Below are 24,876 nucleotides of genomic sequence, written 5' to 3'. Positions count from 1 at the left end.
ACATGGTGGTGGTCGTGGTTGGAACGTTGCGCCCAGAAGTAGAGTATCAAGCTGAGTGTAAAAATTTTCGCAAGGAATGTCATTTTTTGTTTTTGCTTCCTCTTTTTTTTTAATTTTTTTGTTTTCTTTTTTTTTCCCTTTCTCTTTTAATGTAAAAAAAAAAGATGTTTAAAGTGAAAATTTTTTTTTCTTATGTGCATTAATATGTTACGTGATTATTTCCTTTTTTTAATGTGAAAAGTTTATTAAGTCATTTTAAGGCGCTTATGTGCGATTCGCGCGCTGCGCTCTAAACACTGCGCTCTTCTTCTTTTCAATTTTTAGGGTGTGTGTGTGTACATACATATTTTAAAATAAAAAAGTTAATATGAACAATAATGCATATAAAAATACATGTTAATTTAAAATAATGAAAAACTATTTCATTTTATTACCTATTATATGAGTTAGTATTAAGTTAATGTGTTCAGTATTCGGAACTGAAATAATGTGCATTTTTCTATTATATGCCGCGACCCGTTCCTTCTTTTAACGGTGTAATAAGAGGAGCGGATTGCATGTCTTAAGCATTAAAATTTATATATGCACTGCACATATATATATATTTATGTGCCATAGTATATGTGTGCAGTGCATATGTGCATGTTTATGAGCTCAAATTTTTTGCTCCTCTCCTATTTTACTTATAAAGGGTGAATGAAAAGCAGTTAAAGAAAAAAAACTGTTAGAAGAGAAGGAATGATGTTAGTTTCTTTTTTGCACGTGCTCGAAGGGTGTGGAATTTTTTTTTTTTCCTTTTTTTCTTTCCTTTTTTTTCTTTCCTTCCCTTTTTTTAATAAAAAGCATAAAATTAATAACAATAAACAGGTCAAAAATTTTTTTTACAGTGGTGTCAACAATTTCTATTATCTCAGACGTAGTTAGGGTAGTGCCAGATGCACCAAACAAGGATTAATGTAAGAAGTTTTGCAAAGACACATATTCACGCAAGGCGAGCACAACCGTGTCGAGCCAGCTGCACGATGAGTAACTTCATCTAGCGAGTGGACGCATCCAATAATGGACACTCTCTCGACGACGATTGTATAATAGCAACCCTTTTTACGAATCCCCCCGCGGGGGGACGGGTCATCAGGGGAGAACCTTAATGCGAAACGATAAGCATGCCACTCTTTTGAACGGATCACTTCTTACTAGCCCCTGTCTGTTAATTTTTTTTTTTTTTTTTTTGCGAAAAAACCTTTCCAGCAAAGGTGTGAAATTGGAAAAAGATTCGAATTAGGCTGAACGTGTTGCAACGCAGGTTGAAGGGCGAACGGGCTGTTACCGCAAGCCCAAAAGTGTATAGACACACACACAAACGTACGCACGAGTACATTTACCTCTATATATGTCAAACACGCAAACACATTGCAACCCTCCACAGGGCAAAAAAAAGGGCGTTACAAAAAAAAAAAAAAATAATAAAATAATAAATTGAGATCACTCAATGGAAATAGATGCGCAGAAGACGAATCTGTGCTGATGGTGCGGAGTGTGGATCTTCTAACGGGACGCAACCGCTACATCGCTACTGAAATATGATGGAGGAAAACCGGTCGGACGGCGACATTCCAGCTGCCGTTTCCCCCCCTTCACTGGGACTACTCCTCACAGGGTCGGGGGTGAAGTACGAATACCCACTTTTCATCTGCTTGGTGATAACGGTCAACGAGTTTAGCAACTCCTTCTGTTCCTCTTCATTATACAAACTAGGTATCTTTCGTATTTCTAAATTTTTGGCTAAAATTTTCAACAGAAAAAATATATCATCGTAGCAGTTGGAGTCTTCCACATATCTGTTCAGGTAATGTATAGCCATGTAATACTCCTGAAAAGTTATGTTCTTAATATCGTAGGCCAGATTGGATAAGCAGTTGTCTCTCAAATCTTGTAGAATACATTTGATGGTTCCCTTCTGAAATTTGAGGATGTTTTCTGAGAGGTAGTACAACGAAAGAAGGGACGACACGTTTTGCGCAGAGCATCCGTTTGACGCCACTTGTTGTCCCTCTTCATTCATGACATTGCAACAACTGTCCTGGAAAATTCCCCCCTCATTGTATACTCCTTGTAGAGTGCTCCATTCCTCGTTTTGCTCATTCTCCATGATGGGAGGGGTGGCACCGTCAACATTTCTCACGGGGATGGGGGCCGTGGAATCTACCTCTGGGGTTGTCATTGCAAGGGGGGGTTGTGACGCCTGAAACCCTTCACTCAGGTATGATCCACCTGGGTACGCCCCCATTCCCGCCATTTCCAACTGCGCGACGGAGTAGTCCTCGTCCTCCTCCTGTTGGTGCAGTGGAAGTGTAAACACATTGCAACCCTCCACAGGGTCCACCACCGTCCCCATGGACGCATAAGTAGACGCTTCGCCGTCATTTTTCCTCACCATAAATTCATTCAATTGGGAAAGATCCTTATACTTGATGTTGGTAATTTTTTTCAACGCCTCATTGTAGTGCCTTCTCTGCTTTTCGTTGTTATCCAAAAAGGGGCTCTTTTTCCCCGTCTTTTTGTTCTTCTTAGGGTTCCAAAAGTAGCCATCCTTCTTTTCATCATTTTCGAATAGAGTTATATAGTACTCCTTGGGGAAAATGGTGCTATCAAAGTTGAACTCTCCTTCTTCGATGCCATTTTCTGGATCCTTCTTTAATTTCTTATACGCGTTGTATGCCCTCCTACATTCTATGGCCATTTTCTTCGCTTCCAAGTAGCCGTACTGTTTTATGGGGTAGTACTTGGCGCACCTCCTTCCGTGAGATGTATACCATGTGGCCTTCCACCTGTACTGCTTTCTGTCGTAATGGACTCCTACTATTCTCGAGTTTATGTCGTCTTCGTTATTTTCCTGGGTGAGCTCTCCCCCGTTGAGGATGTCCTCATTGGGCACATCCCCCTCGTTCATAATATTAGCGTCAGGGGCCATTTCTCCCATGGTGTCTTCCTCCCTTATGTCGTTAATTTCCTCCTTGATGCTGTCCTTACTGGCACCCTCCGTATTCTCCCTCTTGAGATGTACCCCCCCCAAGTGAATCAATTCTCCCTCCACTTTTACTCCCACCTGGTTCATTCTACTGATCAGGTTGTAGTTATCCAGTCTGTTCACTATTTCACTGTACTTGCTTATGTTGCGTATATCTTCCATTTCGTTGCCGTCATTCTCTATCTGTGCTTCTGTCTGGTCTCCATCCACCACTGTGCTGGTGACTACACCATGGGGGAATATGCTTCTCCCTACGTCATCGCCTGCAACCTCAGATACTCCATCAACAGAGTTCAAATGGGTTACCCCCTTGTCGATGTTGTCTTCGTTTGGCATTATATTTCTAACTGCATGTCTAATTATGCCTCTCCCTCTTGGAGCGTACTCACCGGGGTTCACATCTTCTCCTTCATCTGCGTCGTCGTCAGCTTCGTCTTCCTCCTCTTCGTCATCATCGATTTCGTCGGGCTCTTCTTCCATTCCAGATGGTTCTCTTCCCGCATGCAGGTAGAACCTCTCACTATTGTCATCACCCCTGTTTTCCATCATGTTGGCAGTACTGATCTTATCTTCCTGAACCCCCTGAAGGGTTGGTACATCTCCCTTTTCTGCCTCCCCGTTCGTTGTATAGTAACTACCCCTTTCATCATTATAACTGGAAGCACGTGCGGCGTCTGCTACGTCTGCCATGTTTGGTACATCCGAGGTGGGGTCTCCTTTTCTCCATCTGTGCGCCTCCCCCATGTCATGTAACGGCCCATTGGAGGACAAATACATTTCCACGTTTTTATAGCACGACGAGGTGGACGAAATGTGAGAGGAGGATGACTTAAAGGAGGACGTCCCTGTGGATGTGCATACAAAATGGTTCTTTTTTAATTGCCCTTTTTTTCTTCCTCTTTTTTTTTCACCTTTCTCTACAGTCGAATTCTTCCTCATCATATGAGGCAAATTACCGCTGCTAAATTCCCTACCATTTTCAACCGCATCGTTTGCACCATTGGGGTGATTAAAATGGGTCGACATGGGTAACGGATTGTTGCTATTTACAGGACCTACGCTACTAACCATGTTGTGCATACAACTGTTGTTCTTCTCCCCATCCAAATGAATATCTCCACTTCCGAAGCGTCTCATTTCGTTACTGGACTCTCCGATGGGGTATCCCACCGTGGCATTTCCAAAAGGCATGTACTTGTTCGCATTCGCTGCTTTTCCCTGCTCAAGCATCATCATCCTCTGTCTCACCCGCATCATGTTCTCCATGTCGGTTCGATCAGCATTGGCATCTGTACCTGTGCTGTTCTTCTGTTCTTTCTTCACGTGTCCGGTGCTGGGGTTCACACTATTCGACTCTTCACCTGCTTGATTGGCGCTCCTACCATCTTGAAAATCGCACAGGAGGGAGTCGCCCTCGAGCAGGTACCCCTGCACGTACTGTTTGTCTTGATCACCATCGTTTGATGCGGATGTCGGGTTAGTATTTCCAAGACCCCCCAAATGCTATGCAGGGTATGCTGATTATTCTGACTGTATTGACGATTCAACCCGCTGGAGTAATTCTCCCCAACTTTTTGCGAACCGGGCAGGCTACCACCGGGAAAGTAGGAAGACATCTTGGCGCCGCCGTCGCTTCTGTAATTGGAATCCTTCCTCTCACTGCTATTGGTGCCACTATTGGCACTACCAGAGTAATTGCTACACAGGGGATAGTTACTCGTGGATGATATCTGTCCTGGGCCAAGGTTGCCGCTTCCATCCATTGTGCTGTCCATCTCCCCACTTTGGTAGGTTTTAATATTTTTCCTCCTCTTCCCATATCCGCTGGTAGACTTGTCTTCATTCGAATTGTCCTGCTTTCGGAGGCCCCTCTTTTTGTAGCCTCTCTTGGGTCCCCCTCGTCTGAGCTTTCCTCCTCCATTGATGCTACCATTCGCACTGGCATTCCCGCTTCCGTTTCCACTTCCATTTTCCGTCACCCCAACGTTGATTCCACCTCTAGTCACACCGTTTACGCCCTCCGAATGATCATTCCTGTGTTTGTTGCTCTGCTGGCTTGCCCGGTAGGCCTGCTCAAATATGAGTGCCTCCTCAGGAATCTTCTGGTAATTTTTACAATAAATGGCTAACCTCCGTGCATAGTCGAACCCAAATAATTTAATAGGAAAATATTTTGCCACTCTCTTTCCATCCTCATTCCAGTTAACACTCCATCTTTGCTGGTACCTATCAAAGTATACTCCCTGAACGAGTGGGAACTTTTTTGCCCTCCGAACCATTTCCTCTGTTAATATAGCCTTATGCAGCTTATACTGTGCACCTCCCTTCTTACTTGGTAAGTGGCGCAACAGGTCTAGATATTTAAACATCTCTCTTTCATCCATGGAGTCATTAAAAAGGATGGGAATGTTCTCCTGGTCCTGTCCTAAAGACGACAAGTCGTTTTTTTTCCTTCCTCCTTTTGTTCCTCTTTCGTTGGCATCATTGGCTAGTTGATCAGACTTGATTTGGCCACTCCCGTAAGCTTCATTTCCTTGGTTCCTTTCTCGTACCTTCGGATCGGTATGGCTCCCTGTTCGTTGGGGTGGTCGCCCCCTTGCCCGTCGGTGAGTACCTTCCTGTCCTTCTTCGCTGTACACTTTTCCGTTCACTCCTTCGACGCCTTCCCCACCCTCGGCTCCCTCTTCTGCCACTTCTTCCTCCTGCTCATACTTTGCTTCTTCTCCCTCTGCAGGATAAATTCCGTTCGAATCGTCCTGGTCAAACTTCGTCTCCCTTTTGGTTTCCCCTCTGGCCCAACCTCTTCCACCGTATCCTTTCGCCAATCCTCCCCTGAGCATTACCTTAGCTCCATTTTTTATTACCTTCTCTTTTCTCCGAAGGGCCCTCTCTTCCTTTCTTTGGTCACTCATATTTTTGCTCCTCTCCAGTGCGGCATTATGCTTTTCGCTTTTCTTCTTTAACTCCTCAGACCATAAGTTAATGCATTTCTTGGCAGCATTTCTGAGGGGCCTCCTCGCGTAGGTTCCATTCGTACTTCCATGCTTTGCTCTTCCTCCATCGTTACCATTTGACTGTTCCTCTTCTATGTTCTCTTTCGAATAATCACGGTTTGGGTCATCCATGTGGTCTTCATCCGGTTCGCAGTCTCCTGTAGCATCGACGTCACATCCATCAGAGGGCTTCAAACTGAATCGTCCTCTCCCCCTCGTATCACCGTTCAACTCTCCAGACTTATTGGCACTATTTTTACTCTTCCTCCCTGCCCTTCTGCCCACCTTTTTGACCGCTCCAAATGTTTGGTCGTACAGATGATCTGTTTGTACCCCCTCCTGTGGTGGGGTTTCCTCCTGGCGGCCATGATTTTCTGCGTCTTTCTCTCCACCGCTGTTCAAAGCCACATTCGATGAAAGTGTCTCACCACTGGAACAAGCCACATTGCTGCCATTGCTGTCTCTTATCCGACGAATGGTGCACCCGCTGGGGTCCTCCCCATCGCTCATGCGTAGACACTCCTCATACAGATGGGGATAATCTGTACTCACGTCCACATTATTCTTCTCCTCTTGGAAGAGAAATTCTTTACCCTTAGAATCATTATGCATTTCTTCTTCGTCGTTCTCTTTCCTCTTATTTTTGTTTTTTTCCCTAAGGTGATTTAACAGTTCATACTCTTCTCCGTCTTCCTCTTCCTGTTCATTTCCCCGATCAAGGTACATATGGCCCCCCGCTGAAGGGTCACTCTGGTGTGAATCCTTCTGTTCATACAAGTGGGAAGTGGCTAACAAAGCTGCCTTGTCCTGTAGATTATCCTCCGGTTCGATTGTTACTTGGTCGTCAGGTTGGTAGAGTGGACTCTTTCCGGAGGTCGCCTCTCCATCATTCTGAATTTTACTGCAAAATGTACTTAACTTACTTGTTATTTCTTCATTTTCCAAAAAGGCGTAGTCGTTGTGCACTACTTCCTGTAGTTCGCTCAGGTGGGGCTGATCACAAAAATTGGGGTTCACTCGGTTAAGCAATTTGTCCTCTTCGCTTTCCTGTTCGTTTCCACCAAAGGGTTGATCGATGTTTAGAGGCATTGGGTTGTTCATTTCGGGGGTGAAAATTTCCTCCACCAAGTTGCCGCATTTATGCTCGCTTCCATCCTCGTGGAAGGCACTCTCCTGGTCGGCTTTGCACTCCCCCCCATTCTTTAACCCCATCTCGTCTGTCTCCCCATTTTTAAAAAAATTAAGGTGGTCGCAATTCTCTAAATAGTTCGGCTTATCGGTTGGATCCACCATCTCATCGAACTGGAAATGAGGGTTGTAGTTGCTGTGGTCAGTAATGTCTGCTTCATTGTTTAGGAAACATATGTTGTTTTCATTGCTCATGTAGGTGGTACTGTTGTCGTTTACTTTGCTCAGCGCATCCTCCGTGTTGGTGAGGTCACTGTCCATCCTACTTATAATGGTGTTGATTGTTCTTTTGTTACTTGCGTCTCCATCGTCCAAAAACTCCGTGGTGTTCCCGTCCAAGTGTTTCTCATCATAATAGTAGGAGTCGCATTCGTTGTTTTTGCCTTCATCGTTGTTCCTCCTCATTTCCCCTCCGTTATTTTTTGCTACATCTTTCGCGCCTTTATCCTTCATCTGACTAATGTACAAATCGTAGTCCTTTTTGTTGATGCCAATTTTTATTCCTCCCGTCGGGGTGGTGCCATTTTCCCCACTTATCTCCTCCCCGTGGGGGGTTTTCCCTGGACTGGCTAAAGCGCTTACGTCATCAATGGGGTTGATCTGGTTAACCTGGAAAAAAACCTCGTTAATAGCACCAATTCCGCTTTCTTCCTCCCGATCCCCCTTTCCTCCACCCCCATTAACAGGCACGTCAGGCCCTACATCCGCTAGGATGTCTCCCTCCTCTGTTTCCATTATTTCGTCTGTGTTGTCGCACTGAGACTTAAGCTGTTCTCCCAGGTTGAGGAAAAATATACTTACAAGTTTTCTTCTAAAGGTGACTTCACAAAATATACAGTACGAGCCAAAGGGAATAGGATAAAGGGCGAGTCAGTCCAAACAGTCGCTGGAAAGGCCTCCTCAGGGTGCCCGGAATGTGCAGCGAGGAGATTTGGGAAAAAAAAGTTGTGCAAAAGAAGCAAAAAAAAAAAATGCATCCAAAGGGACTCGGTCTCTGTCCACAGGAGCCCAAATATACGACAAATAAAACTGTATGAGCCACTCGTCACAGGTACTATGAACTCAAATAGGAAAAGGCAAAAAGGAGAATAAAAACAGATGCACGATTACACAAATGTGTACGCACCCACTTATGCACTCACGCTAAAATTGGGTAATCAAAGGAACTTCCTCTTTTGCTTTACCCGCCTGGCAAAACAGAAGATAAGCGTAGCTACATCATCAATTTCTATGTACTCACGGCGCACAAGACCTCGCACGAGGAAGTTGCCGGCATACACAGAAAAATTAATTAATGCACAGTGCAGATCCTATTGGGAAGGACAAACGGGCAAAAAGGGGGTAGAAGAAAGGGAAAAAAAAAATGATAGGTACCTTGATGCTCCTGAATACATGCGTACATGCACACATAATGGTAGCGATGGTGGCGCTGTTGGTGGAGCTCCTTTTATACTACAAAGTGGGTAGTGCGTCCAGGTCGGGTGATGGAACCCAAGGCGAATACACACTTGTCTATGCGTAATATCGCTTTTGCGCAGTGGTAGATTCTCCCCTATGCAAATAGATTTGTTCTAAAAATCATCATACATAAAAATTTATGAAAACAAATGATGAAGGTGTAACCGCCCCGTGGGCACAAGCCGAGGGGGGAAGATGAGGAAGAGGACGAGTGATGAAAACGACGAGTGGATTCTTCCCACGCGAGGATTCATATAATGTATATATAAGGTTTCCCAAAAAAAAGGATGGTGGGAAAAAATTACGAGGAGCGTACAAAAGGTGCAAAAAAAAAAAAAAATTAAGGATTTACTAAAACACATGCACTAAATCGTATGCTACTGAGGGGTTAAGGGGCATCGTAGCAGGAGAAAAAAAATAATAAAATAAAAATCGTAAAAATAAAATCTTTAAACACAGGGATACCAGCAATGCATAACCGGCAAAATGATAATCATTTCACAATTCAAGTGAATGTACAAAAAAAAAAAAAAAAAAAAAAAAAAAACGGGGGTAACTATTAACCAGTTGGAATGTTTACATGAGGATGTACACACATGAGATGAATAATTAATACGTATGAAACAGCTAAATGAACTATGCTTAATGTATACCCCCCGGGTTGTGCAGGCCTGCGGGCGCGAAAGGGATACTTAAGAAGATAAACACATGCAACTATAACACATCATTTATATGTGCACACTAGGAGGCGAATTATTTAAACTACACACGAACGTCTACAGTCGAGGCCTTATGCAGTAGTCTCTACTAACACCACAAATGTACTCACTGCCTGATCTGGTCAGCATATTTTTTCATCATCCTTGGTGATGAAACGAAGGGCAGTTACACATGTCTTTTAGGGAGTGCCGCTTCTAACACTTCAACGGTGCAGCGCGTAACTAACGTTAGCATGGGGTAAGGACGTGTATGCCTGAAAAATACTTCTCAACATGTTCACACGTATGGAAAATCACAACAGTTCATCTAGCACCAAGCAGAATGATACGTTCATCGGGCGCGCGTCCTGCCTTATTACTATATATTGCACGAACTCAAAAAAAAAAAAAAATAATAAAATAAAATAAAATAAAAATACATACGTATGGGAAAAGAAAAAAAATTACGCGTACGATATACTTCACTATATTTACACTATGCGCGTTATGCAAACGACTCCATGCTGACAGTACACGGAGGATGGGGGGCGCATTTCACCTGTGCGTGGTTGTAGTGTACACACTTATTAGGGGGCATATAAAACGCAACAGTTTGTAAGTGAATTTGTTCCACTACAAAAATTGCTACTCTGTACAGGGGGTATTACAACACATGCACATCTGCGTATCTCCACACACGTGCTTAGGAAACATCACAGAACAATGAATAAAAAAACGTGGGCAGTTGTGCCTACCAACATGTGGCTACGCGCGTGGGTGCTCAAGCACACGCAGAAGGAGTAACGAGGGTGTACGTCTTACTTTTTTCCCCCCTCCTTAATTCCACGTAAGGAGTGTAAAAGGACTGTTTACGCAGGGGGGGAAGGAACATAAAACGGTTCGCATCACTGATTATCTTTGCAAACAAAAAAAAAAAAAAAAAATTATCTTTACACATTCAGATTAACATGCACATATTTTCGTACACCAAAAAAAAAATAAATAAATAAAATAAAAAAAACTTAAACCGTTAATCTGTCAAACATACAATGAGGTGAAAATGAGAAGGCAGGTACAATAAAAGGATTTTTTCATGTGTGCAAAATGTAAAATCATTAATGTGAAAATGAAATGAATAATATAATTCCAAAAATGATACTTTTTATTTTCCAGGTAACCACATTTGCTTATTTGCAAAAGGTTAAAAAAAAAAATAATAATAATAATATAAATAAATAAGTGTATATTCGTATCAATCGTGTGTACATATGGAAACGCGTGAACCTTACGCAATCCTACGAACACACACACGGAAACACGTATGCACAATCTCGTGCATCACACAGCAAACGTGCTACTAGTGTTACACATGCGCGCGCGAAAGGGATCACGCTATCGCTCATTGTTTCTTCGCCTAGCACAATGGCAGAAGTGTTCATTCCTTGTGGAGCAGTTCGCCCTTTTCTCTGTATATGTATGTCCCTTTGCGTAATTTTTCTTACCACTATTTACTTGCATGTACCAAAAAAAAAAAAAAAAAACAAAATGCACGTGAGAACAAATGAGCAAATACAAAAGTGCTCGTATGCACAGAAAAGGTTTTCCCTGTTTCTATTTTAAGTACATATTGGGTGCTCACGCCTTCGCGTACTGCATATACACTGAGCGATGTGTAGCATACAGTTAAGCATCTACCACTCGTTAACGAAATTCGTTCGTTCCTGGTTTTGAACAAAAAAAATTATCCTTCAAAAGGCGTATGACTAAGGGGGGAAGGAAAAAGGGAAAACAGGAAAAATAGCAAAAACAGCAAAACGAAGAAAGGTAGCAAGGCGATGCAAAAAATGGCAAAACGATGGAAAAAAATAACAAAATGATAAATAAAAAAAAACGATACCTTATAAATTTCGTAAAAATAAATTTCTTCGCATACTAGTGTCTTAAGATTTTTTCTTTTTTTTTCGTTACTTTTTGTTTTTTTTTTTTTCTTATATTTCTTACCTTCTTGTTTTTCCTATTTTTGTCTTTGCTTTTTTTGATGTGTATGTTTCTTAACCTGTGCTCAGCGCATACATATCACATGCGTGCACTCATGAACGCATATGCACAGTTACATACGCATCCATATATGCATGTACATACATAGGGGTGGGTGTGCATGTATATACACGTGTACATGTATATGTGCACATGTTCAAGTTACTACGTATGTATACATGTTCGCTGCGCGTGTTTATTCTTTTTCTGCATGTATTGCGTGCACGCATACACGTAACACATGGTACGTTTGGTCGAGCAGCTAGAGAAAAAAAAAAAAAAACAAAACAAAACAAAAGAAAACACAAAAAAGAAAGCAAAAAATGTAAAACATGAAATGAGATATATAAAGTGAGCAAACGAATAAACAACCTCGAAGGCTTCTCCCCAAACTTGCATAACCAAAATGGCGTAAAACTACAAGTATTAGAGGGAAAGAAAAAAAAAAAAAAAAAGGGGAAAAAACACATATCAGTATGGTGAAGAAAAGGAAGAAGTTGACATAACATAGTAGTCACCTTATGTGTTAACTTTTTTTTTTTTTCCTTTTTTTCATCTTTTCGTTCTGTCATGAAACCTATCTGTAAGGATGTAATATGCGCATACCAGAAAAAAGTTCACGTGAAAATGGGAAATTCTTCTTTAATTTTTTACGCATACACGTATTACACATGGAAATGCGCATAACCGTGCAAGTGTACATGTGAAGAAGGCACGCATGTGCTGCATATATTTACATCGGTACATATATACACATATACGTACCAGTGCACGTGGAAAATTAAAAAAAAACGTATAAAGGGAAAAAGAATATAGTTCAGCCTACCGGATGAGGTGCTTTTCTTTTCGTGTGCATGAGTTTTAAAAAAAAGCGTACATATAAAACGTCGGAATTGTTTGATGCGGAAAGGGTTGCACGCACATCAACAATATTGGGGACTTCCATGTGAGGGGAACCTGAAAGTGTAAAACGGGGGAAAAAAAAGGGATGGGAAAATGGGAAAAAAAAACGCGAATAAGCGAGAAAGGGAATTTTTTGAAGTTCCATATGAGCACATATTTATAACGAAAAAAACGCATACAAGAGCGCGTAAAAATATACATAACTATATATGTATAATACATGCGTGTATACATGTGCGTACATATTTATACTATACGCAAATAAGCCATTTGACTAACGCGTGGAAAATAAGCAGATGCGTTTGCGACTATTATGCGAGTGAGCACGTGCCCTCGCCGAGCCTGCTTGTTTGTTTGGGAGTTCACTCTGCTATTACATATTACTGCACAGTGCGGTTACTGTGAAAGTTTCACTCTTTCCGATTTTTTTGCCTTCAAAGGTTTTTCCATTTCCGAGCGCAGTTTTGCATCAAACTTCAGCGAAATTATGTGACTCCAAGGCATGCACACAGAACAGATCAAATTAACCCTCACTTTGGAGGAGAATAAGCATTTTCTCACATTTTTGCAGCAACTCTTTTTTTTTTTTTTTTTTTTTTTCCAGTTAGCTATTTCAGCCATTAATACTGAAATAGCTACTTTTTTCTGAACTGTTCAGGTGAATTCTAAAAAAAAAAAAAGAAAAATTCTCAAAATGGCTATTAAGCGCTAAATTAGCAAATAAGCCGCTCCGCATGGTTAAAATTAGGAACAACATGCTGCACAATAATAGTGAATAAAAAAGAGGGAGAAAATAGGAAAATACTAAACGCTGTATGCTGCTCTCTGTACATAAGCAAAGGAAGCAGTTCATCCTAAAAGGCATACCACATTGACGAAGTGGGTGTTCCATCAAATCGCTCATATGCAACATGGGTAATTATAAAAGTTCGTTCTGTCTGGCTAGGATAAGGTATGTTTATTGCGGTTTCTTTTTGTGAGGAACGCCACTGTTCGTGTATTAATCCTATTCTCCATTTCAAAGCAACGAAGCGTGGATTATTTTTGCAACAGAACGGGCATGTACACGTATTTGTGATTTGTGCCTATTTATGTCCATTTATTTCTATCATCTCTGTTTGTCTTTACAACGTGTGTGGATAGCGCGTATTCACCTCCACGTGAATTTAATAGCAACTTATGGCAATCGAATGTGTCCAAATTTTGGCAGAACAAATGTGCTCTCCACGTGTCAGCATTATTTATGAGGTAATTTCTTTCAATGAAATGGCGATTCATATCAGTGCTAATTTTTTCATAATATTCGAAAAATGCATGCAGTGTAATTATCAAAGGGTTAGTGTTCCCCTGCTGCAATTTTTTTCTATAAAAATTTGTGTGTAAATTAATTAATTCTCCTTTGTCCGTTAATTCCTTTGCTTTGAAGCAACCTGAGTAGGCATGACTACAACGCGTAGCAGCCTTCTCAATATGAAGATGTCTCAAGACATACCAAAAGTAAGAACGATTCTCCTCTTACATGAATAATGCCCCCATAATTGAGTTCCAAAAGGGGAAGACAAATAATGCGCCCTCGCAACTGATCCGCATGCTTGGAAAAGGATGAACTTTAAAAAGGGGTACTATCCTTTAAAAGGCATATGATCAAAGGTTTTTCTTCCCAGGGGAGTTATAGTTTTTCCACATGGATTAAAACGATTTATTAAAGCGTTTCCTCATAGCTGCAACCAATCAAGCGGGGCAATCAAATCGGGAAAAAATGTTCCCCCTCCCCTTTTTGCACTCGTGTGATATCTTTTCTCCCAATGCGCATTCCACACTGATGGTAAAGCGTTAGCAACTTGGGGAAAAGGGAAAATAATTTTTTTTTTTTTTTTTTTAATTTTTTAAAAAAAATGGTACGTCTGTTCGTTTTCTTGTAATACCTCTTAACACTGTATGCATTTTTATAAAAATGTGAATAAATGAAAAAAAAAAAAAAACCACACACCTGGGTAGGCACATGATCAGAAAAATTACATGCATTCCGTTGGCGCATTCATCGTATAGACAAGAGCAAAATGAAAAGACCGAAAAAAAGAGTCTATCGAGGAATCTCTCCTTCGGTCTTTCCATCCGTTAATGTCCCTCTTTCCAAAAAAAAAAAAAAAAAACTGCACAAGAAATTATATATCACTCTTCCTCTAGTCATGTTGGCGCCGCACCCTTGGTCAATGCATATCTCGTTCTCCTTAACAGCATGGGTGTATCACCCTTCTGACTAGAGCGGCTCTGGTGGGCATTTCCTGCAAACGTAGTAGTCTCAGACGTGGTGCGCTTACACAAAGTATACTTTCGACGTTCTTTTTACGTGTGCGCCTTTTGGCAGTTTTTCGACAGGTTTTTTTTCAATTGAGTTAAACCATACACAGGTTTGACAACGATGCAACGGCACATGTGCACATCAGATGGGTGCAGGTTCCTATCAACTATAATTCAGAGCACCTCATCCCTGGGAGCAGCCATTTTTTAATCCTCCGTTTTGCCAACCAGCTTGGTCTTCTTGGCACCTCTCAACAAACCAGTTCTTCTAGCAGCAATGAGACCAACCTTCTGTCCAGCTGGAGCGCTTCTCGAAACGGTGGAAGGATGACCAATGTGTTGGTGATTACCACCACCATGAGGATGGTCTACTGGGTTCATAGCAACACCTCTGACTTTAGGCCAGCAGTTACGTTTAACTCTGTACTTGTGGTGAGCAACACCAGCCTTCAAAATTGGCTTGTCAATTCTTCCTCCTGCACCCACAACACCAACCATAGCTCTAGCTCTAGAATCAATGGTCTTTTTCGCACCAGAAGGTAAACGAACTTTGGTCTTCTTTCCATCCTCCGATTGACCAACAACCGTGGCGTAACATCCAGATGCTTTTACTAACGTTCCTCTATTTCCTGTGCGGTGCTCTAAATTGCATATTAAAGTACCTTCAGGCATTTTTCCTATGGGTAGGATGTTTCCGACGGATAGGGGAGCTTTAATACCACAGGAAATGTACTGACCGGTGAACATTCCTTCTGTGGCTACCATCAGTTCTTCCTTCTTTCCATATTTCTCTGTTTTTTTAAAGACGATTTTTGCCAAGGGGGCTCCTCTTCCTGGGTCATGGATAATGTCCTTTATAAGTCCCTTAATGTATCCCTTCTTTTCGCAGAAGTCCAAATGGCGCAGCTTGGCTGCTCCCTTTCGATGGTGGTTGTGGGACTTGAAAATCGAGCCTCTTCCTTTCCTCTGGCCTGCACGGGGGAGAAGCGGTGGGGAGTGGCGTGAGTGATACAATAAGCGTGCAGTATGCCACGCAGGGCAGCGTGCGGCACATAAGCGCATAGGCATAAATTCTCCAACCTCCGCACGCAAAAAGAAGCAAACGCGCGTATGTGCTTTTTCTTAGCCCCTATGGGGAAAATATGTACCTCTTATAACTCTTCCCATTTTGAAAAATCTCTTCTGAAATTATAAACCGTTTTGGGGGGTTTTCCCTAATTGTGGGGCTTTGAGCGAGCTCTACACTTGGGTAAATTTCGCGAAGGAAATATCCTACTGATGTTTGGCCCTGAAAAAGGATCTAACTTACATTCACGCGCAAATTCGTCGCAGCGTTTGGCCAAAAAATTTCGTTCTTTGTTTTTGGATGGTTATCCTGATCGTGAGGATTGTTACCTTTTACTTTGCTAACTTTTTTTCGCAACTTTTTTTTTTTTTTTTTTTTTTTTTTTTTCCAGCTATTTTTTTGTGGTCATTATAAAAGGGTTTTTTTCTTTTTGTCATTAAAATGGATTTTTTTTTTTTCTTTTCCTGCACTATGGAAGAGTATACGCGGTTCCATATGGTATGCATCTCCCATGCGTAATTTGTTGTGTATACTAATCATCCATCGCGTATTCCGTGCTACAATTTGTATGCCGTAAAATTATAAAGTAAACGGAAAAAATGGGGACAATATATAGTTGGGATTATAACGCTGCTTTTCTCTTTCTAACCGGTGCTGCACGCATTCAACAGCACGTATATGTTTGCGTTGTTTTTATAGAGTTGACCCACTGCGGGGTGGCTAACAAGGGGTGATTTAAGAGGTTACCCCCTAAGAATATATGCGTATTCGCGGCGAGCCTTACCGGGGCAGTTAACCTGGGCCTCTGTCCCGCCTTGCCCATATGCATACGAAGAACGTGAAAGGGGGAGCCCTTCTCTGCGCACTACGAAAAGCCAACCCGCTTTTATCGCGACTCCCCAAATGTTACCATTATTTTTGGTGCTCTCACTTCCCTGTTGGGGGAAAAGAACAAATGGCAGAAAATTTAAAAGCGAAAAAAAAAATGGGGATTTTTTTTACTGGGACAACAACAGCTATATGAAGAAAATGCCGAAAGCTGCGTCACAAAACGCAAAAAAAAAATAAATAAATAAAATAAAATGTAAAAATATAAAAAATATAGAAAAAAGTGAATTTCCCAACATGGAAAATAATAAAACTGTCAGGGCGACAGCGCCAACCCGCGAGAGAATGCACAGGTTTACTGTGCAACAACAAATTGGAAAAAAAGGACATTTTTTTTTTATTTTCCTTTTTTTATGCTAATGTATAGAACGCTGCAAACAAAGGATGGTGATACAGGGGGAGCAGAAAAAGATGGATACCTACAATCAGCCCTGTGGAAAAGGCGTGTCCATTCGAATTAGCCATTGTGTTGCCCGTATAATTGTGTGAAATGGTGGAAAAAACCTAACTCCCTATTGGTTGTCATGGCTGCACTATTTAATTCGGTCCCCTCCACATCCAGTAGGGGAAAAAAAAAGTGTAGTATTTTCCCATAAGTATAACCTGGTATGCGTTAAAAACGGTTTACTACGTACCCATCATGGGGAAATTTTTTCCTGGGGCTTCCAAATTAGGTAACTTCCAAAGTGTGCCTCAATCGAGGTGCCCCCTTTTTATTAGTCGCTCCACCTAGACGGACGAACGAACTGTTATTTTATGAATATAAAAGGTTTAAAAGTACACTTTTTTTTTTTTTTTTTTTCTAATATCCTTGGAATTAAAAACTGTTGCAAGTGTTAATTTAAAAAAAAAAAAAAAAAAAAAAAAAGGAAAGATAAATGTGCATACACGTATATACGCCCGTATCTCGAAATGGATGATGAAATGTGCATGTGAGGAAGGGGGAGAAGGCTTCCCCAATTTTCTTTCATTTGGTCTAATACGGGTTCGTACGCAGTCATGACAGTCTCAGCTTCGTACCACTTTGCATAGCCTGATCGGGCCTCTGCTTTTCTTTTTCGATGGCAAAGTCGGTATGGCACAAGTGGACTCACTAAGGGAGGGGGGGTCTGCTGTCTCCCCGACAGGCTTTTTCATCCACCATCACCACTTCCCCCTTTCCATTTTATTCCTTTCCTGGTTGCAATCCATCCATTATTTAACAGTCTGGTACATCGATCTCCCCGGAGTCAATCATCTCTTGGACGGTGGTTGGCTTCTTCCCATCGACGGTGCAACCAATGGAGTTGCAAGTTCCTAAAATTTCTTTTACAGTTCCTTTGAATTCTTTGGCCCTCGACTTATCCTTCATGGTTCTTGCGATAGAGTACACTTGCTCAATTTTTAAATTTCCGTTGTGTTTAATATTTTTCACTTTTTTTCTATCCCTGGGAGCTTCATTCAATTCTTTTAGCACAAGGGAGGCTGACGTTGGCACCACTTCGATCTTGGCTTGCCTATTTTGTATGGTAAGTTTTACGCAGATTTTCAGCCCCTTCCATGATTGCGTTTCTTTGGCTATATCGTCACCAATTTTCTTGGGGGACAATCCAAGGGGACCTAGCTTGGGGGACAACACTGACGAGGCTCCCACTTCTCCTCCAACCTGTCGGATGTAGACTGCGCGTAAGGTAAAAGGGGGAACGAAAAATTTATGAATTATCGTGTTTGGTATATTCACGGGGGGACAGTGATAACCATGGAGGGGGCTCGTGGCGTACACAACGCAGGAGCAATACACCCACGGGGATGAATCTCTACAAACAGGAGAAGCTCATAGGATGGGGTCCCCAAATTGGGAGCAGGGAAAAGAAGGGAACACTCTTCACAGGAATAGTACCCCTCCTTCCCCTAACCAATTTTCCCATCATTCGAATAAGTGCCTCTCTACCACTTCCACTTTGAGGGGGACCCCACCGAATGTCACAAGCATGAAACACGTACATATACGTATGTAAAAATTATTTCTCCACAAAAAAGGTATGCAAAGAAAACTACTCTCGCCACGTGATGAGGTGAAATGAATCAACAACAGAAAGCGCCGGGCGGGAGGCATACGTCCCCCCTCTCTGCTGCTAATCCATTATGCGAATTTAAAAAAATAAATGAATAAATATAATTACCATATTTTATCTCGTTAGGATCTGGTCTTTTGGCCATTTTGAACTTTCGCGTTTGTTAATTCAAAGGGAGTTTTGTTCCAATTTGCGGATGAGTGTTGTTCTTCCGAAGCAGGGGGGTTTGCAGTTCAGTCGCTCGTACGTTCGTACGTTTGTATATTTATAAATTTGTGTATTTATTTATTTTTATTTTTTTTAATTTAATTTTTTATTTATTTATTTTTTTTTTTTTTTTTTTTCCGCCGACTCGGCCAACATGATAATTTCCTCAGCATTCGGGGGGAACGATTTTAAACGCCGACGCGCAAGGAGTGGATTGTAAGCATTTTGCAATGGGGCATCATCGCAAGATGGCACGTTCGTTATGCTCGTTTATACTGGTCCTTGCTCATCCTGTTTTCCCCCTTTTTCTTGCACTTCACTCGGTGCTTAAGCCTATACGTAGCTTGGTTCACCTTATCGCGTCGCCCACCGCGCATAGGCAATGCCGTCATTGCGCACTGTCGGTAGAAGGTGGGCATACATCCAACTCGACCTCGCTCCCCCAAGGTACAACTATAATACATATAAATACACATATATATTTTTGTACTATTGTTGTTCACCCCCCACAGGAGGGGCAGAGTCGCATTGCTTCTTAATTTCGGAGGCATACAAACGTGCAGAATTTGCCTCTAGGGTTTTACCCCTTCCCCGCGCGAGTGCTTAAAAAATTCGCATACAGATATATGTATGATTTACCCACGCGCGGGGATAGCAACAAAAATAGGGACAAAGCATGGAAGGGAAAAATTTACCCCAACTGCCACTATCAAATTTACAGAAAAAAAAAAAAAAAAAAAAAACACTTCAGCCAAGAATTGGAGTTGCACCTTTAGCGATGCAATACGGTGAGTTCGTGGTTTGGTTCCCCCGGCACAGCCGCTAAACGGTCAAGTGAGAGGACGGCCCTAATTTTCCGCGGAGGGTACTTATACCGAGCCCTGAATACCTCGGCGCAGTTGGATAAAATCTGGTCCAGCATATGGAGAACAAATTTTCTCTCCGTGTTTGACGTGGACGCATCTGTAAGCACCACCCCGTCGGCTGAGTGTGCATTCCGCAGCTTCCTAACCAAACGCACAAATTTTACTCCTTTTGAAAGGCCCAACTGGGCAAGGTTATTCTTTATGTGGAAGATAATGTTCTCGAGGCTATCATAGTTATAGTAGTGACTCTGCACTGCTCTCTCCAGTATTCGCAACTCGTCTTCCACCCGAACGTCGGTATTGTGGTTGTTGTAAAGATGAAATAACTTTCGCAAGGTGGGGTTCACCACGGATAATCTCTCCACGTGGGAATTCTTCCCCATGGAAAAACCATCATTATTTCGGGGTACACATGCCCCATCAAAGAGGAAGGTGTTAATCCTAAAGAGGCTTAAAATAATATTTTTTATATCCCTTGGGGAGTAAGCCAGTTGGGTCCTCTCTACATATTCAATCGACTTGGTATAAATTTGCCACCGTTCGTGGAAAGGCAAAACACGACCATATATCGAAAAAAGGGAAACAAAGGAACACATCTCCTTGTGTGTAAGGTCGAACTTGTTGCGCACAATGATTTGGAGGAGCTTCCTTTGGCAATCATCCGAGAGGGAAACTTCTTTCCACTTCCATTTCGGACTCCTCTTTATTCTGCATCGGTATATATGATAAGAACGTAGGAAAAGTACCACGTCAGAGGGTATGCAGAAATCCCTGTTGTGCACTACCTGTCCCATCAGTTTGTAAAGAAGGGCTGGTTCAAAATGGTTGTTTTTTATAAACATCCTAAACAGGAGGATGGCGTCATTTATCCTTAGGTGACTCCAAAAATTGTATAGCGTGTCGTTCACGGAACCTCGCAGTAGGTAGTACTCAATCCGTTTTAGGATGTTATTTTTTTTTCTCTTTTTTTTTTCATATTTTATTTTTTGCAGGGCATGCAATAGTCTAATGATTCCACTAGGACCCAACTCAGGGAGAAGAACCACAGCTTTGTTAAACTGCTCATCCACTTGGTCGAATAATTTACTCCTTCCTATTGTCCCGTTGGTTGGGATGCATTCCCCCTTGTTCCTGTCCACCCTTTTTATGTACTTACTGATGTGTCTCCTTCGTGTTGACTTCCCCTTGGTGTACCTCCCCACCAGGGCTATATGCTCACACACATTTTCCAGGTGCTTCAATAAATGGGTACCATTTATTTTGTTCAAACTTACACTCGGGATGAGGTTCCGGATGAGGGGAATTCGCAAACCCTTCATTTGTTATGCGGATGAGCTGCATACTTAAGTGAGGTGACACCAATTTGGGGAAGTGCGAAAGGTTGGGGTGCACATGTGTATTACCACAATGTTTGGTAGTCCCTCATGAGGAGGGGTGTAACCTTTTGCGAAGTGGACCTGCCGCTCCTGTTTTGCCCTGCATCCGGTAAGTGGCAACAAACCATGGGATTAAAAAAAAAGGGGAAGCACATTACATATGGAAAAATAACACGCACTGAAACACAACTCCAAAAAGGGTCCCTCTCTTACTTGACCATAATATAGAGGGGCAGTTTTAACGATACGATGAACAGATTAGAGGGTTTAGGGTTCCCACCCAATTAGAGGCGAATCCAAGCTACCTTTCTTCCACTTCCCCCAGGAAAAGGTTAGAAAAAAAAAAAAAGAAAAAAGGGAAAGTTACAAATCGCACAGGAGCTTCTACAAATTTAGCTCCGAAAAAATGCACAAAAAAAGGAGGCAAAAATAACAGCGTCATGAATTGCACAAAAGGCACATGCACAACGCGCAACTCCTCGCCTGATCAGTAGCACAAATGGAGAAAGGGCACATTCGTTTAGAACAAAGGTTTCCCTTCCCAAAACCTATTCGGATACCGCGATATTGCACTTTATTTAGGGGAAGAACCCCCCTACAAAACTCATAGGAAGACAAATACACACCAGGAGAGGGCAACAAAAGGTAGTGTGCCTTCCCAAAGGTAACGAGATTGATTACAAAGTGTAAAATTAGCTCCGTAAATTTCCTAAACGCAGGGGGAAGAATTCAACTAAAAAAATGCATCCCCCGGTGGGGATTTATAACCCCCTCTGCGGAAACCCTTCGTCGGGGCTATTTTGTCATGCCGAACGGGTGGTCCCCCCCTGCCTTCCTCAAAAAGTGCAAACTGGAAATTTTCATTTGTCCTAACATTCCGCACTTCACCCATCGGCCATTTTTACAAATTTTTATCATCCCATCAGAGGTGAGGGCCACCAAAAAATTATTCTCGTTAAAATCAAAGTCATTTATCTTTCCTCCTCCCCTGCTGGCATCACTGTGGAGCATCCAATTCTTACGTTGTGTGTTGAAAATGTAAAAATAATTCTTCTCATCCAGAACCCACAGGTGATCATTTCTGTCAAAGGCCAATGACTTCAACTTTGCTATTCCATAGGCCTTTTTTTCCTGCACCCATTCGTATTTATCCCATTTTTGTAAATCGCCCCGAAGGTTTATTGCCCACATTTTATTCCTCCCACTAATGGCCATTTTTAAAAAGAGAGTTTCTCTATGAGTATCTATTTTTTGGAAGCACCTATTGCTCATTAGAAAACCCAGGTTGAAATCTGTATTGATGCAAATGATGTGTCCCCTTTTGTCAGTGCATAAGGACACGAAACATTCGTAGAGGATGTTTATTCTCTTCCAGTGGTAGCCATTCCATGAATACACTTCTCCTGAGGGACTTACTCCAAGCATGTTTTCAAATAATGGTAATCCTTGTTGGCTACCCATTTTCCGTAAAACCATCTTTTTATCCTTTCTTAATATTGGTCGGTTTTTCCGGTTGGCTACTTTTTCATTGGGCCCCTTTCCGTGGTTAGCGTTGCCCAAGTTCCCATGCTTGGTTGAACTTCGCCTCAAATGGATCGGAATATCCCCTGGCTTTTTCCCTACCGACTTTTCCAACTTTTCCAACTTTTCCAACTTGATCAATTCGTTCCCCCCCTTCTTGGGCAAAAACGGCCCCAAAACCTGCACCTTTTCCGAAGGGGGTTTCCCACTTTTCGCAAACGATTGAGTGTTCCGCTTCTCCCCCATTTGGAATGACTTGATTTTATCTGTGCTCATAAACCTTTCAGCTATTTTTAATATCTGCGTCTTGGCCCTGATCATATTTAGTTTCCTTTCCGCATTTATCTTTCTCGCTTTATTATACGGCGAGAATGAAGTATAGGTCACGTTCTTGTCTACTTTCATGCTGAAGGCTTTATTGGGTCCCCCGTTTTTCAAGGCTGCTTGGAGATTTTCTGTGTGCAGCTTCTTCAACTTTGGACTTACGTGTCTGTAGCTGTTGCTCAGCGTGTGCGTCGTGGCTAGCCGCTGGAACACGGACACTTTTTTCATTGCACTTTTTGCTGGTCCCTTCGGTTTGTCTACCGATTTTTCCTCACTCGAGTTACTACTCCGTTCCGTGTCAGGGTCATCCGAGTTTCGATCATCATCTACGCTGCTTTCATCACCTTCGTTTTCTCCTCCCTCCAGCGTCACGCCCATTTTCGACGTGATACCGTTAAGCGGCCCCTCCGAAGCGTCGCTACTGCTCACCTCCAGTGGGTCCCCCTCCACATCTTCACGTTTGAAGCTCACCTGTTCCAAAGTACTTCCATCCAAAGAGCTCTTCTTTTTTTTAAGGGATGACTTTAATCTTGGCGCATTTTCGCTTGTCTGTCTTTCCTCATCAGATGGATCATCTCGGTTGGATCTTTTCCCTTGCACGTCTGTGTGCAACTCCTTTTTGAGCGAAGTGTTTGAATTTTTTATGGCAACGCTGCTGTTACTCAATTTGTCTGTCGATCCCTGAATAACCACCGTTTTGCTCTTTACGTAGTGCATGGCTAATGTATTGGACACTCACGGGGTAAATTTTGCAGAACTGGGAAAAGCAGACCTGAACATGTGTGTCTAACGTATGTAACAAAATGGTTATCCTTTTTTTTTTTTTTTTTTTTTTTTTTACATCCAACGGGCAACCTGCTTACGGCTGCACGTGGTTATACATATGTACATATACGTTGTGCAAAAGGAGAGAAAGAAGGACAAGTTTAAAATAAAAATAGTGAACATATAATGCGGTTAAATGAAAGTCCCCTCAAAATGGAGAACTTGAACCATCAAGCAGTCTCCATTAAAATGAAAAGTCACAGTTTTTCCGAATTGATGAAGTAATTAATTATATTTTGTTTGTGTCAAGGTTGAAGCATTATCGTCGAAAAGACTTTTTTTTTATGAACAGCCATACGAAAAAAAAAAAAAAAAAAAAAAAAAAAAAAAAAACAATAGTAATAACAATAATAATTACAAAAAATAGCTAGCTATTTAGTGGCTGTATGAACAAGGGAAATTTTGTAAATTCGGAAATGTGTGCAGATTGACATATTGGATCGTGCCATGTATAGATATAGAAACGTACGTACTAGTGTATGCTCTCCAGGGGGCCATATCCAGGCAGATTAATCCATCCCCTATTGATACAGAAAAACGCCCGCATTTGCCGATGTTGCGCAAAAAAGGGCTATATTGAAAACGGTGAACGGAGCGAAAAAGACAACTCATATTCTTTTTTCTTATAACTGTTAAGGCTAAATCCGGGCCTAAACGGCCTTTCCAACAGGGAGTCCATGTGGGTCATTTTTTCCAATTTGAAGCATCCATTGTAGCAGTTCCTCCAACATAATGTCGTCATGCATTTGTCTTATGTGTAACACTGGGTTATGCGGTAGTGTGTTTTTGTGTACGTTCAGCGGGGGCTTTTTTTTTTTTTTTTTTTTCCTATCAGATCACAGGGTTTAGCATTCTGGGTCTCCCAAGGGGCTGTGTGTAATGCCGAAATCAGCGCTTTCCGTATAATAATTTTAAAAAAAATTGCAAACAACTGGTTGTTTTATTTTGCTACACTTTATTTCGCTATATCTTATTTTGCTATAATTTATTTATAAATAATTATTTAAAAAAAATTTATAAAACCGTCCAATGCCGTGCGGGCTACTTGTCCCTGTGGTGTGGGAGCACGTGAAGGCAAGATACGTTTACACACGCGCATGCAAACATACGCATATGTACACACAGCGTAGGGGGAGGGGAACA

General features: G+C 41.9%; 5 protein-coding genes across 5 annotated transcripts; all 5 read right to left on the bottom strand.

Moving 5' to 3' along the window:
• Positions 1 to 1,570: 1,570 nt before the first annotated feature.
• On the bottom strand, positions 1,571 to 7,944 carry PCOAH_00029950 (Uncharacterized protein; the record flags this gene model as incomplete). Its single annotated transcript, XM_020059797.1, has 2 exons — positions 1,571 to 4,413; positions 4,467 to 7,944. The coding sequence occupies 2 exons, from the start codon at positions 7,942 to 7,944 to the stop codon at positions 1,571 to 1,573; spliced, it is 6,321 nt and encodes a 2,106-aa protein (XP_019915285.1).
• A 6,869-nt stretch (positions 7,945 to 14,813) lies between these two features.
• PCOAH_00029940 (60S ribosomal protein L8) lies at positions 14,814 to 16,079 on the bottom strand (the record flags this gene model as incomplete). The annotated part of the gene is made up of 2 exons (XM_020059796.1): positions 14,814 to 15,577; positions 15,755 to 16,079. The coding sequence occupies 2 exons, from the start codon at positions 15,771 to 15,773 to the stop codon at positions 14,814 to 14,816; spliced, it is 783 nt and encodes a 260-aa protein (XP_019915527.1).
• A 1,679-nt stretch (positions 16,080 to 17,758) lies between these two features.
• PCOAH_00029930 (60S ribosomal protein L12) lies at positions 17,759 to 18,759 on the bottom strand (the record flags this gene model as incomplete). Its single annotated transcript, XM_020059795.1, has 2 exons — positions 17,759 to 18,219; positions 18,723 to 18,759. 2 exons carry the CDS (start codon positions 18,757 to 18,759, stop codon positions 17,759 to 17,761), a joined length of 498 nt encoding a protein of 165 aa, XP_019915441.1.
• Positions 18,760 to 19,593: 834 nt separating this feature from the next.
• PCOAH_00029920 (Uncharacterized protein) lies at positions 19,594 to 21,006 on the bottom strand (the record flags this gene model as incomplete). The annotated part of the gene is made up of 1 exon (XM_020059794.1): positions 19,594 to 21,006. The coding sequence occupies one exon, from the start codon at positions 21,004 to 21,006 to the stop codon at positions 19,594 to 19,596; it is 1,413 nt and encodes a 470-aa protein (XP_019915341.1).
• Positions 21,007 to 21,858: 852 nt separating this feature from the next.
• Positions 21,859 to 23,625, bottom strand: PCOAH_00029910 (Uncharacterized protein; the record flags this gene model as incomplete). Its single annotated transcript, XM_020059793.1, has 1 exon — positions 21,859 to 23,625. The coding sequence occupies one exon, from the start codon at positions 23,623 to 23,625 to the stop codon at positions 21,859 to 21,861; it is 1,767 nt and encodes a 588-aa protein (XP_019915377.1).
• Positions 23,626 to 24,876: the final 1,251 nt, after the last annotated feature.

The sequence above is a fragment of the Plasmodium coatneyi genome, chromosome 10, assembly GCF_001680005.1.
Source record: "Plasmodium coatneyi strain Hackeri chromosome 10, complete sequence".
NCBI classification, from domain to species: domain Eukaryota; phylum Apicomplexa; class Aconoidasida; order Haemosporida; family Plasmodiidae; genus Plasmodium; species Plasmodium coatneyi.
This window is presented reverse-complemented; position numbering and strand designations above follow the sequence as displayed.